Genomic DNA, 14,285 nt, shown 5'->3' with positions numbered 1-14,285 from the left:
TCTGTTGACAGTCTTCCACAGAGAGTTCAATGTCCTCTATTCCCCCTGCTTCTTCTACGACTCCAACTGTCATCTGAGATGGAAGCACGATGGCTTGGGGTGAACAGTTCGTAAGCAAAACCTTGACTATCTTTTCGGATGCATCTGCAACCATGGGCTCCACAATGACCGAATAGCGGTCGTACAAGAGCTTTGTCCCTGTGATGACCATCACACAATCTTTATCTCTAGACATGCGATGCCAGTCCACTGGAACTAACTTCCGCGATAAAGCAGGTAGTGTTTGCTCCCTAATGAGGTGGATCTTTTGTAACATCTGAGGAACAGACAAAGCAAAGCTTTGTGAACCCCAGTCGATGATGGCTCTTGAGGCCCGTAGGAAGTCGTCGCCTAGAAGCACTCCGTCATGAGGTAGCCGCTTAACCACGACAAATTCATGCTGCAATGTTTGGCCGTCGACTGTTACAACAGCTTTGACTTGACCCAAGTTTTCTAAGTGATGGCCGCTTGCTCCTACCAAACGCAGGGACGAAGGCTCAATAATTAGCTTGAGTCTCTCAACCAGTGGTGCTGTAATCAGACTTTTCACGGCACCTGAGTCCAAGATGCCTTTAAACGTTTGTCCGTTGATGATGACAGGAACGGAAAAAATACCCGCTTCTGTAGAACAAGACACCTGCTCAATCACTGATGACTGCTCGCGGGCATTGGCGTCACCAGTTGATCGTTTCCCTGCTCTTTTGGGCTGGTGGACTCAAATTCCTCCTGCCACTTCAAAAATTCTGCAGTTAGTGGCAGACGACACTGTGTGACAAAATGTCCGCTTCTAGAGCAGTTCAAGCATAGTTTACGAATCCTGGAGGTGTTCCCTTGTGATCTGTTAAAAACACGTGGTGAATAATAAGTCGGATTCTTCGGAGGCGGCTTCACTTCATGTTCCCTTTGAGGTAGGTTTTTCTGGGGTAGCTGATTTTCTGAGGAACCGCTAGACTCCATGCTCTCCTTGCGCTGACGATTCCGCATAGACTTCCGAGACGAACGCTTTACCAAAACGGGGCGTTCCGTGGTCTGCGATGTGGGAGGTTCAACCGCAACCAGAACTTTAACGTTTTCCTCGGTATTGCTGATCTGGTCAAAGCGCAGAAAAGAGTCTATCATGTCATTTAGTTTCTCAAAATTCTTGTCAAAGAAGTGTTTCTTGGCCTTGTCTGAAAGCGTAGCCATGATGACCTGACACTTCTCCTTTTGCAATACCGGATAATTGCATTGTTCCATGAGGTCCAACTTACGGTAAGCAAAGTCTGTACACGACTCTCCAGCTCGTTGTGTAGCTCCGAAAAGAGGTTACATCACAGTCAATGTTGTAACGGCGACGGAACGCTGCCTTCACATCAGCCCAAGTAGCGATATTGACCATCTTTGCATGGTGGCGCATCCATGTGAAATCCTTAGCTGGGAGCCTGGAGATAATGAAGGGTATCGCGACCTCTTCATGAACGCTGAAGGTTCTGAACCAAAAATCAACTTGATGAAACCAAGCGGTGACATCTTTCCCAAGATGCGGTAAGGAGCTAGCTGCGAAACTTGAAAGTCGGTCGCGAGCGTCTTCACCCGAGCTGTTAGAGATGCATAAAGTAGCTTCGTCTTTAGCTTTGCCGCGTTGGTTTCCCGAGCCGCGTTGAAGATTTATCGACGCAGCGCTCGTCTCCGTACTTTGGCAGGATTCGGCGTCCGAGTCCTCACGCGTTTTCGACTCCAAGCGCTCGATGCGTTCCACAATTGGAGCGAGTAAGTTGCAAAAGAAGTCGTGACTTGCCTGCAACTGCGGGTCAAGAGGTGGCTTTGGTGCGTCGACTTCTTTGACGGAGTCGTGTCCATTCGAAAACATTATTTTCAGTCCTTCCAATTCGCGCCGGAGCTGATCCACTTCGGTTTTTAGGGCACCTGCTTCGGACACGGCTGTCCTGTAGGCTTCCACCCGGGCGGCGTCATCCAACTGTTCGAACACATCGATGGAACACTGGGCGGTCGCCATGTTGGGTTTACGGAGCCGACGCTGTCCTGAAGGCAGTGGTTCGACCAAAGGAACGCGCAGCGAGCGACGACCCCACATCAAAAAGGAATAAACGTCTTCATAGCTCACCCCGAGCCGTTGGGCGCCAAATGTGACGTGCCGTTGTGGCCGTCGGTTTCTATGGGTTCCGGGGCGGCATAAGACGCATCCAGACACAGTGGAGACCAGGAAGGGACTGCCTGACCCTTCTTCTTTATTGCTCGAGCCCCCCTCGCGAGCGCGAGCTCGGCGCCAAGGCGCAAGACACGTACGCACCAAGCGTCGTCTGCTTTCGCTCGTGACACATACCAACAACATATCCCCTTACATCCGACACTGTTTCTTGGCCCAGAACCTCTTTTTGAAACCAAGGCAGTGCTTAACTTTTTAAATGATGTTGTACTGCATGTTATTAGCCCGAGAGATTCGTAGCCCTCCCTCTATCTAGAGGGTATTGCTGCGAGCGTACTGTTTTTGTAGAGCACGTCCCTCCATTCCCTTGTGCCCAAGGGTCTCAGTGAGGTGATAGTGCTAAGGGAAGCGACACATATTTTTTTGTATTATTATTATAATTTTTCTTTTTCCTAGAGTATACATCATGGTCATAGCTGGTATCACTCATTATTGACATTATTTTAAATACCTGTACATTTTACGTACCTTGCAGCGAACATTTTAGGCCTCTATACAGCCTCGATACATGTTAAACTTCTCATTCACTGCATCATCGACTTCATCATACCATTTCTTGGCGCTCTTTGGCCATCCCTGGCCCTTGCGCCAAAAAACCCCATACATCATCATCATCATCATCATCATATTTTGAGAACATTTTCCGCTATCATCATGAGCGTCGGCCCTGGAATATACACGTAGTTCGATTGTAGTTCCACTGATATTTTCCGCTTTACAGGAAAACATGTGCTGTGCCGCCGCTCCACCCACTCTTGCATATTCTATAGTATGCTGTAGCTATAAGCAAAGCGTGCTTCTACAACGCGCTTTGTGGTGGTTTATTTTCTGTTTCATCGTGGTTTCGCGAAGTGCGCTGCCATTTTTCATTATACCACCAAAATTCAGATTGGCCTGCTACAAACTGCTCTAAAACGAAATTTACTCAGCTACAAGCTGCTCCAAAATGCAATTTTGTCTGCGCCAAACTGCTCCAATACTCAATTTTACTTGCTCCAAAAATTGCTCCAAAATGACTTTGGGCAGTCCCATCCCTCTTCATGGTATACTGGATGGCAAGAAAGAATTTATTGCGAAACATGTAATGACATGCTCTATACATGGAACTTACCGCGTGTTTAAGGAAGCTCATCCTGACACTGCAATCGGTCGGGCTAAGTTCTACTCTTTGCGACCAAAATGTGTCACGCCCACGCCGACACAGGAAGTATGTGTCTGTATGTATTGTGCCAACATCAAATTAGCAGTATGTGCCATCAACTCTGCTTCCGATGTGGTGCAAGTTTTGACTCCTAAGCTACCAAAGGTTACATTAATTTACGCTATAATAGCTGCCATTGAATCTTTCAGGCGATTGAAGGCAAGAGAATGGGTTGCGGTTCCTGCAAGGCCTGGTATTCAGTCGTGGCATATGTGGGAGTGCAAGCGTACCCATAACTCGGAACTGCAGTTTTTCGTGGCAAGAACAGTTGCTTCGGATAAGCAACTTCTTCGGCAGTGAAATCGAATGTCGCATGTTGTTGAAAAGGTGCAAGATCAGACTAATAAAATACAACCACATGGCAACAGTACCGTCAGCCTTCTTCCTCGGCCACATTGGCCTACGACAGGGGTTCTCAAGCATGTTCGTTCCAGGGAACCCTGCTAAGCTCCATGATGCGCCAAGGAACCCCCCCCCCCCCCCCGAGTGAACCGAATTAATATGTCCTAATTAACGAAATGTTGCATTATCGAGGGTATCAAGAAAGCAATAACCAAATGCTTAACTACGTCAACACGCTTTTATTTACTCAATGAATCAGCAAATTCTGTTTATGTTTATATAGCACGAGACCAGTGCGGAAGCTGAAATTCTTGTCATCTCATGACTGATTAGCGCTAGCAGCGGCGAAGGCCTCGCGCGCGTACATCCCGATTATTTTTTCGCCAGTCAGCTGCTCGCCAACAAATTGTCCGTCCATCGCGTTGTAGCCGGGGCTCTTAATCTTCGACAGCTTTGCACTGAGTCAAAGCAAAACTACTGTTTGCCGCAACCGCTGTGGACGAAACTGCGGCCGCTATCAACGCGATCATGGACGGCGACCTTGCGGTTCAGAAGGCAGGCGGCCGACGCACGCACCAAGTCAAAACGAAACTATCGTTCGCTAGAAGTGCGGACGAAACCGCGGTCGCTATCGACGCTACCATGGTTGGCGACTACGCATTTGTGAAGGCACGCAGCCGACGCGCGCACCGAGTGAAAACGAAACCACAGTTTGCCTCAACCGCTGCGGACGAAACTGCGGTGGTTATCGACGCAATCATGGATGGCAACCACGCACTTATGAAGGCACGCGGCATGCCGCCAACGCGGTGTTACGCGCGGTGATAAACGCAAGAATAAAGTCTTTTAAGGGCGCAATTAGGCACGAAGCGGTCCGGCGTTGCTGTCAATCACGTGCCGCGCACGCTTACCACTGAGGAGCATGGCGATGCGGAGTGCGCCGCTTCGTTTCGGTTGGACGCTAGCGCAGTTCTTGCTTGCTCTTCTGCGGCGCGTATTTGCGATGCTTCGCGCATTTTTTTCTTCACTTTCTTTTTTTATTCCTCCAACCTATACGCCAGTGCGCACGCAATCGGCACCTACGCTATCTACAAACGGGAGAAATGCGCATGTTGGTAAATTACGGCCTCCGAGATTTAAGTGCCAAAGCTTAGGCGAAATGCCCGTTTTCAAAGGTTGGGTGGCTACAAGCGGCTTGCGAATTTATTGCGCAGTTCGCGCGTTGCTGTTACGCAGTGTGATATGCTTTTTGACGCTCGGGCATGAGTAACGGAGGTACTGTGGATCGAGCGCACCTCATTTTCGCCGTTTTAACCACTTGGTTAGCGCGAGACCACGGAAAATTTATCAGTGGCTCGCAGAACCCCGAGCAGGGGCCTGCGGAACCCCAGGGTTCCGCGGAACCCACTTTGAGAACCCATGGCCTACAACATGCGCAATTGTGCGGTTCAAAAAAGTTGTAACCCACACAGGACAGCATCGCTTGTTGGCAGCATTATATTTAATAATGCGTTGAATGAGTTCTTGCATAGCTCATGAAATCGGAATTCACGAAATCACTGTTGCGGCCGCTAGGCTGAGTGTGGTCATATTTGACGCATTGTAACTTGTTCGGTACTCAAATAATGCAACATTTTTTTACGCACAGTGGTAGACAATGTCCTTGACTTCAACCAGAGTGATTTTCAAAAAAAAATTTTAAATGGCCTTTTTCAGAAAACTATTTTCAAATTTTGATGTTTTTGGCAAACCACTCATGTTTAAGTACAATGTTTAAATACAACAGTGCTTGACAAATTAACGAAACTTATTTCGAAAAAATGTGAAGATTTAAAAGTTTATGTGCACCGAGTTTCATTATCCTCACTTTAGTCTAGAACAATAAATTCCTGAATTACAGGTATTTTGGTCCGTTTACCATGCTTGTGATTTTTTTTTCTCAACGTTCCTCTTGTAGCCAAGTGCAATAAAATACTCATAAGGTAGCATTTCGCTTGTTCTTTGTGGGAAAAAAATATTGTGATCGAGAAGTGTACCATTGTTTCTCTATGCGCACTCAAAGTTCAGAAATTGCGAAACGGGCGGCGAAAGTGTTTTCGACGGCTGAAATTTGTGCATTTTTTTTTTTTTTCAGGCGAGCAAAATTTTTTTTAACAAAACTAAGTTCAGAATCATTGTTCTGGGCCCAAAACCTGCACCTAAAGTAAATTTCATCAAAATTGGGGATGGTGACCAGGACCACCTGTTCATTCTTATCTGGATTTATCCTCCTTTATTATCATATGTTACACTGAGTGGGTTATTAGGCACTAACAGTGTGCTGCGGCATGCTAGCCAATGATAAAGGGTGGAAAAAATTGAAAATGAATGCCCCCTGCTAAAGCAGCTAAATATTTGTGATTTCGGCTATCTTGTAGAAGAGAAACTGTATGATAAAGTAAAATGAAGTCTTTATAAACATAACAGTGTGAAGACTCATTGGTTACTATTTTGTGCATGAATGCGTTTAAGATTTCACGAGAAATTTGGTCACCAGTAACATGAACAGAATGTCGAGAATTAGTGGAGCCATTTGAGCTTGACAACGATAACTAAGGCAACACCACGGCAATGACAGCTTCAGGCCTGTAATGTTTATAGTTTGGTGTCTTTATTCTTCATCCCAAAAGCTATTCTCTGGACTTAGGAATGCATAATAATCTCTAAACACACAGAATTATGATTTATTTAAGTAGTGTTTGTCCTCACCCCATCCTCCATTTCCACCTCTTCACACCAGCATGCAGCGCATGCTAACCCTCCAGTTACTGCATGAGGTACTGCATACGAACAGAAACGTCATCTTGGCATAAAGTGTAAAATGCGCAAAAGTGACTTACTTTTTTTACGTACAAATGTTGCAAATCCCTCACAATGTGGTATGGTCTTCAATATACTGATAGCTACATTAACGTTATAAGGCTCCATCGCCTGGCTGTGGTGCATCAGAGCACTTGCTTTGAATTTTTATTGCAGATAAGTTAGAAACGGGCATTGTGTGGAGATAGACCAGCCTGTATGGAAACTATGCTGTGCTAATGCTGGCGCACCTGAGTCGCCAATTGAAAGTGAACGTGCCTCGTGTGCCCGTTACAATATGCCGTTTAAGCCCTGGTAATTGTTTGTCAGCCACAAGAGTTGACCAGATAGATAGCTCTCATCTTGCAGACCTTCGAGACCATAACCCACCCATGTGTTGCAGATCTTTTCACACAAGCAAGAGTGAAATGTGCTTAGCACCAACACCATGTGCTCACAAATCGAATAGCGACAAGTCTTATGTGTTGCTGCTGCATGAGTCTTTCTCTCAAACATGTTCACTGGGAAACAGCAAAAATATGCAATAGGCTTATTACATGGTCAATTGAGTTCAAGTTAACAGTGGATAAAATTAACCACAGATTAAATGCTTCATTCAAGCCATCCCTACATCTCCAAGAGAAGTGTCATAGCCTAGCTGTGTACCTTACCATTGCTTATCCATTTCAGAGCTGTCATGTGCTGTTGTTGCAGAAGGCAAGGTACATATCATGTCACAGTACTGCTCATTTTATGGACACTAGCACAGTCAGGAGTCAAGTACATAATAGTCATGCTGATTTGTTTGCACAGCGTTAGGAGGGTTTTGGAAGCTGGGTAGTTACTGAACATTTCATTTTTGCAGAATGCGAGAGCTCAATGCACGCAGGTCATCTGAAGTTGACTGGGAAGCTGTAGGAGAATCATTTCCATGGTAAGGTTCATTTCAGTTTTCTTAATGTCGTTGTCTCCCTGATGTGTGTACAGTCTTTCAGGGATGCACACGGGGACGCACATTGAGGAACTCATGAAAACAGCACTGTGATTGTTAATTCTACAGAGCTATTTGGCTGATTGTGGTGAGATTTCATGCAGTTTGTAAGAGATAGGGCCCATTATTTAACCTTAAGTTTAGGCTCAGGAGTTCTTACTGTAGGAGTAATGCAGGCACAGTGTGCTCATAGTTAAGCCTGTCATTAAATAAGATTTAGGGGCATAGGAAATGCGTGGTCACTCATGGGGCGAAGAGTCACTCATGGGGTGACGAAATACAGTGCGTTTCCTCCCCGCTTACCTCCCTCGAACGCGGGAAATAGAGCCGCAATCGTCGGCGCTGACTGCAAAAATGCGCTTGGAGTGTCCATATGATTGCTATTGCAATAAAAGTAGGAGACACACGGAACGATTCGGCATCTGATACAATCGTACCCGCGGGACACCATATCGGATGCCGAATTGTACTGTCTCTCTCCAACTTCACGGTAGAAAGTTCAGGGTGCGTTTATTGCATGGGAGAAAAAAAAACATCCAAATTTTGATGACTAAGTTGGGGGTGCATTCATTACACGAGTAAATACGGTATGTGTCAAAAATAACGTACTAGAAAGGCAATGAACTTGTGATTGCAGATCTGCTGAACAGAGACTGTACAAACAACAAAGATGCAGTTATCTGCTCACAAGATTTTGAAGTACTAACCATTGTTCTCATGTCACCAGAAACAATGGACGACTTCAAGAGAGACTTTGCAGGAAACACTGACCTTCAAGAAGTAATTGAGGCCACAAAGAAAGGATGGCCAAGCACAACCAAAGAGCTCAGTGAAACTGAAGTTGTCCTGATCATTCAGAGATGAATTAGCAGTCTATGAAGACATGTTGTTTAGAGTTGATAGGCTGGTTATCCTTAAGTGATAGAGAAAGAGGGTCCAAAGGAGATACATGAAGTACACTTGTGTTTGACCAGCTGTCAAAAAAGAGCCGGAAAGACCGTCTATTGGTCTGGCCTAATCTTGAATATCAAGGAACTCGTGGAAAAGTGCATGCCTTGCCAGCTAACAGAAACGAAACATTCCCTGGGAAAGAATGGGCTCAGAGTTTTTCCACTTCAATGAGATCTCTTCCACCTCAGTGAGTTGAATGGGTGTTGACATTGTCATTGTTGACAGGTAATCGAACTTCGACTGTATTTCGGACGCCATGCGCAGGCTTCACGGCGATGCCGCTAGATGATGCCAAGTGTTCAAAGGGAAATGCAATAAAGGAGTCCCGCTGCAGTACACACCTGATACATAACTTGTTTCGACGCTAGCAATATGCTGTGCCGCTATGTTGATTCAATGCTAAACGCATTACCGCCAACAGCCATCATGACATGGGTTCTGTCGAATGTTTTGCAAGAACAATGGTTCTTTTGAGTAAACTCGGGTTTAACTGCATCGACCACCCACTTTACTGCCAGATTTCTCTCCATGTGACTTTTGTTCCCAAACCTGAAAAAGCTTGAAAAAGAAAAAAAAAATTTTTTTTTGAGTGATTTTGAAGCCATTGTAGTGGCGGAGCAGCAACTCAACCAGCAATCTTCACAATTTTTTTTATTGGTTTAAAGAGCAGCTGAAGACTTGTGCTCATTTTGTTGAGTGGGGAGCTAATGCGAAATAAAGTGAAAGTACTCAAGATTTAGTATCTTTTTGGCCAGGCTGAGAACTTTTCAGTGCCTTGATAAGTTAAAAACCCCTATCGACAACTGAGGTCTTCACATAGCAGTGTGTCATTTTCTTTGTTCACAATCCAATGCATTTGTTTCCAGGGCACCATCTCCCTTGGTTGCCAAGTATCATTGGGAAAGCACACTGAATTTTTATCTCCCACCAGACAAGCGCAAGGATTTTCAGTGTAAGTAGCTCTTATATACTTCAGTAGATGCATTTCTAAACGGCAGCTGCAGTGATGATTTGCAGTACTTTGTTTGTAAATATACTTGTTGCTTTGAGATCATGGCCAGTATTTTGTAGCGATGCCTTTCTTCGATGCTAATGCCATTTGCCGCTTTTCACGCTCCTAAGTGGCCGCGTTCGACACTCCACCCAGAATGGAGCGTTGCTTGACCACTCATGAACGCGAAGAGTGCCTAAAGGCATTAGCATCGAGAAAAAAGGCATATTTGATGAATGTAGGTATGTGACATCAGGTGATAGTGACTTAGCGACGCCAGCACCAATAAGGTGGCCTATAGAGCAAGGCCATGAGAAATCAAGCGGCAGTTTGCAACTCTAACTGGCAGCTGCCGGCCGGGCCTTCTCTTGAATTAAACTTGTTCATTGTTCAGCCTTTGGCTTATTACAGTTGAGATAGAGCATTTCAAGTTTATGTTTCAGCAGATCAGGGAAACTCTACTGCCTCCTAGATGCTTTGGGAAAAAGACACTGTGCAAAAAACAAGCAAGCACGAGAGGACTGAAAAAGCTCGTCTGGTTTTTTTCCCCCTATGCATAATGAACTAACTACTCCAGCAACAAGTTTTAGTCAGCTTCCTAGAACATTGTCATTGGCTAAAACATTCTCATTTTTAATGAAATCCTGCAAATTAAGCACTCCAGCCTTCAGTTTGTGTGCGAGGAGTGTAATACACAATAGAATGCAAATGCATGAAGGAGAGCTACATTGCAGTCTGTGCCACTCCGGGTGGTTGATGCTCCAACGAGTTGGAAGGTAGAGGGCTAGGTGTTAGGCACTCAGTGTCATCATCATCAGCCTATATTTATGTCCACTGCAGGACGAAGGCCTCTCCCGGTGATCTCCAATTACCCCTGTCTTGCGCTAGCTGATTCCAACTTGCGCCAACTCTGTGTCAATCTGTCGTCAAATGCAGCGGGTTCACTTCTTTCACTGCTTTTCACAATTTTTTACATCCAACACACATTTCAAGTATGTGACGGGTGCAAAAGATGCAAAAAGTGTTCTGAAACTAAATTTTCACTGGACAGAATTATACGGCACCTCAAAGGGTTAACATTGTATGAAATGGCTGGTTACTTTTTGCTGTGGAAAAAATGGTTCTTTATATCAATTTATTCTGTTATATCCCATTTAATTGTGAACTAGGTTGAGCTGTGTGTATGATGAAGAAAAAAAAAATGTGCAGACTTATTTATTTATGACAATTTATTTAGACAATTTATTTGCATTTCATGTCAATCGTCATCACTCTCAGAGAGCATTTAATCACTTGTCTATGAACCACAACATGTCGTCCTCTGTGCGGTCCATTCTGCTTTTGATGTTCTGGATTTATCGAACGACTCTGCCGCAATGCCAAACACAATGGCGGCCTATGCGTAGACTGAACACTTCGCTAGCTCATCTTGCGACGCATGCTATTCTTTGGAATGGCAGAAACATGTTGCACAACTTGTTGCAGCTAATTTAGCATATAAAATAATGTATCTTTTGAATTAGCTTTCATATTTAAAGACTTAAAGTGGCACAACATCGTCAAGCGGTCATGCTACGCATATTACACGAGAACCTGTTTTGTCGCCATTGTATGATGACAACGGCGATGATGGTAGGCTGTTGCGAACATGGTTTTGGTTTCGTATCCGGTTGCACTGTGCACGTAATCTTTTGACCGATCTTCTTGGAATAAAAGGCACATGTTACAATTGGGTAAATACTGTAATCATTCATTGTAAGCTAATGCTTTCGCTTGAAAAACCTTCCTATGGCAAACCGAAAATATCCATTTTTGGTGGGAGATTTTTTTGTGTATTTGACTCATTCACGGTCCCCCAAATGCGGACAAGATAGACATTGCCACTTATGAGCCCCTTTGGGGGCAGACGTGTGTGCTGACAAATCAAGTTCCAATTATTTGGCAAAGGCCAATTTTAATATCAAAACAACGAACATTTGTGCCTGTAGAAATGTATTGGTGTTGGCCAAGACCTTAACTGGAGTTGAATTAACCGAAGTCTACTGTATAAAAACATCATTGAGACTGAGCTGGAGTGCAAGATTCAGCAGTAAATTCAATATTCAGCAGATTCAGTAAATAGCACTCTGTGCTGAAGCCGTTGTGAAATGTAATATTTTTTACCCCTTGGAATTTTGTTGTAGCACCTGATTATTTGGACATTTTCGCGGTTGGTGCCGTGTAGAAAAAAAAAAGTAATTGTGTTGGAGATTTTCATTTTTGAATAAATTTCTATCAATGGATTTGATTTGTACCTCAGGGTACAAATTTTAGTTGTCCTAGTGACAGATATCAGATTATGGGAATTTTTTACATGACCCCATGAGATTTGGATCATTTAGATTCTAATATAATTCGAAATGTCCAAGTTCAATACAGTATCTCAACTGTATATTTTCCAATGTTTATTCAGTGACATGAGTATTTGAAATGCTAAGGAGGTACTTTTCTTTGTTCATCATGGTCTGTTGATAAGAGGATACAACCTCCTTTGCTGTTTATTATTTTTATGTTTATGTGCAGTGTTTGTGCGAAACATTCGAAAACTTACTTTTGATTCTCATTGCAGCTAAAGTAAAGAATCTATACAAGATAGCTCTGCCATCACTGCTTGAAAAATATGGGAAAGAAAAAACTTTGGAAGAAATTATAGTGCTCTCTAAGGCACCCTCTCCCTGAAAAGGTGAGTTGCAACTACCTCTGTTCATGGCTCGCTCTAACGTCAAGGAGGCGCCATACTGAAGGACCAACAGCACAGCAAAAGTATTGCCACAATCTGACCTGCCTTCAGATTATGTCCCGGCATAACTATGCACTAAAAGGTAGTACGCACTAATCAGCAAGTACACATGTGCTACTGACCTTAAGTATCATGTGGTTAGACTAGTTTAGTGTTCAAATTTAATAGAAATTAGCGAGGCATGACAGCTACTACACCGATGAGTATTTTCGCCTAGGTTTAAATTCTACATAGGCAGGTGCAGCCGAGCGTGAGCAGACAATAGCGGTTTCTTCCGGATGTTAGAATTGAGTGCGAGACCTAAACTGCTAGAGTGACAAGCTTTTATTAGTGGCAGTAATAGTTGCTGTAGAGGCGAATTCACCTCTAACAATACCGGTTTTTGCAATACATCAAATATATCAGTGAGCAGCCACAGCACTGTGAAATTTTGTCTGTGGTCTGTGGTAAAATAAACTGCTTACTACAATATTCCCATGCCGCATTATTGGTTATAGCAATGAAATCTGGCTTGTAGGTATCTGTGCCGAAAGGTAGAGGAACGCAAAATCCTGGGGAGAAAAAAAAAAGGCCGTACCAGTCTGTGTGCCGTGCACACCGCCCCACCTATCGCATCTCCAGCTTTGCGCGCCCTTCCCGTCTCACTTCCGCCCCTAAGAAACACAATCCAACTGCACCAACAAACAGCTCATCTTAATTTTTTTCTCCATGATTTTGCGATTTTTTTTCTTTCAGCACAGTCACCTAGTAGCCTGATCTTGTGACCAATTACGTGGCATGGGAACACTGTAGTAAGCGGCTTATTTTACCATAGAACACACGAAAGTTCACAGTGCTACGGCTGCTCATCGTTACCTCCGTAAATTGCTAAAACCGGTAATGTTAAATTTATTTGATTGAGAAAAGGTACACGGCACCGGATACGAAAAGGTACGGGCAGTGCCTTGTGTGGTGTGCCGGGTTGCACCCACTCACAGTAAGGTTCAGTGATGTACTGCACTGCAGCAGGACCTTGCCTTGCAGCCCATGAAATCGAGGATGGGGGTGCAGGGTGTGCTGCTGTGCCTCGGTGAATCGAGGGCCTAGGTGTAATGTATTATGAATAGGGGCAGAGAAACTTGATTGAAACGAATAGACCTGTTATAAGTGGGTTGGACTGTACTTCCTGTCAAAATTAATTTTGATGTCAGTCCCGTTCGTTTCTTTACTGCAATCCAGTTACGTATAACAATTATCAGTTATATAAAATAGAATTTTCCTTGCACTTGAATATTGGTATAAGGGTGTTTAATTCCATCCGCTAATCACCTGCAGCTGTAGGAGCTGTGATTTCACAGGCATTATTTGTGTCCATGCTGTAAATTAAGTTCTCATGGTATGCAGTATTTCAACTGCAATACAGGGCACCAAAGGTGAGAGGTTCTGGGGCTGTTAAAGACGTCCGACAGCGATGATGAATGCTGGCCAATTCACTGTGGCTCTGATAGAATTATTTTTATTGCGATTATCAATTACCGTATTTTCCGGTGTATAAGTCGCGTCCCCCCCAAAAAAATTTTTCGGCGGTATACACTTTTTTTTTTAAAGACCATCATGCATTCATTCATTGTCAACAAGGCACCCATACTGGGTGCCGAAACGTCAATCTGTTGTTTTGTGTTCTTCAGTTGGCGAGTGTGCGTTTATTCAGCCATTTTTTTTTTTTTTTACGTTGAAGCTGTTAAGGGCTAGGGTCCCCACGATTGTGTCCGCGTGTACAAAAAAAACTATCATCATCAGCATTGGCTCGAGCGTCATCGTCTTTTTGAGCACACGGTACCTCCTCCCTCCCAGCTGGCTGAGCCCCCACTATCTCTCTTCTCTTGCGCCAGTCAACCTTTTTTTATGTCGCCTTCCCCCCTGAGTAGAGTTGGGCCCGGCCTCGAGGCTAGCGAGGCTAGGCCGGTG

At 44.3% G+C, this 14,285-nt stretch overlaps 1 protein-coding gene across 1 annotated transcript in view; it reads left to right on the top strand.

The window, feature by feature from the left end:
• Nucleotides 1-12,353, top strand: part of LOC119434511 (transcription termination factor 1-like) — an 89,594-nt gene extending 77,241 nt beyond the window's left edge. The window contains exons 10-12 of the mRNA XM_037701663.2: nucleotides 7,492-7,560; nucleotides 9,435-9,520; nucleotides 12,168-12,353. Coding sequence (XP_037557591.1) covers nucleotides 7,492-7,560; nucleotides 9,435-9,520; nucleotides 12,168-12,277 — 265 coding nt within the window. The 3' untranslated portion in view covers nucleotides 12,278-12,353. The remainder of the gene's footprint in view (nucleotides 1-7,491; nucleotides 7,561-9,434; nucleotides 9,521-12,167) is intronic.
• The last annotated feature ends 1,932 nt before the right edge of the window (nucleotides 12,354-14,285 follow it).

The sequence above is a fragment of the Dermacentor silvarum genome, chromosome 1, assembly GCF_013339745.2.
Source record: "Dermacentor silvarum isolate Dsil-2018 chromosome 1, BIME_Dsil_1.4, whole genome shotgun sequence".
Lineage (NCBI taxonomy): Eukaryota > Metazoa > Arthropoda > Arachnida > Ixodida > Ixodidae > Dermacentor > Dermacentor silvarum.
Note: the sequence above shows the minus strand (reverse complement) of the source record. Positions and strands in the feature narration are given on the sequence as shown.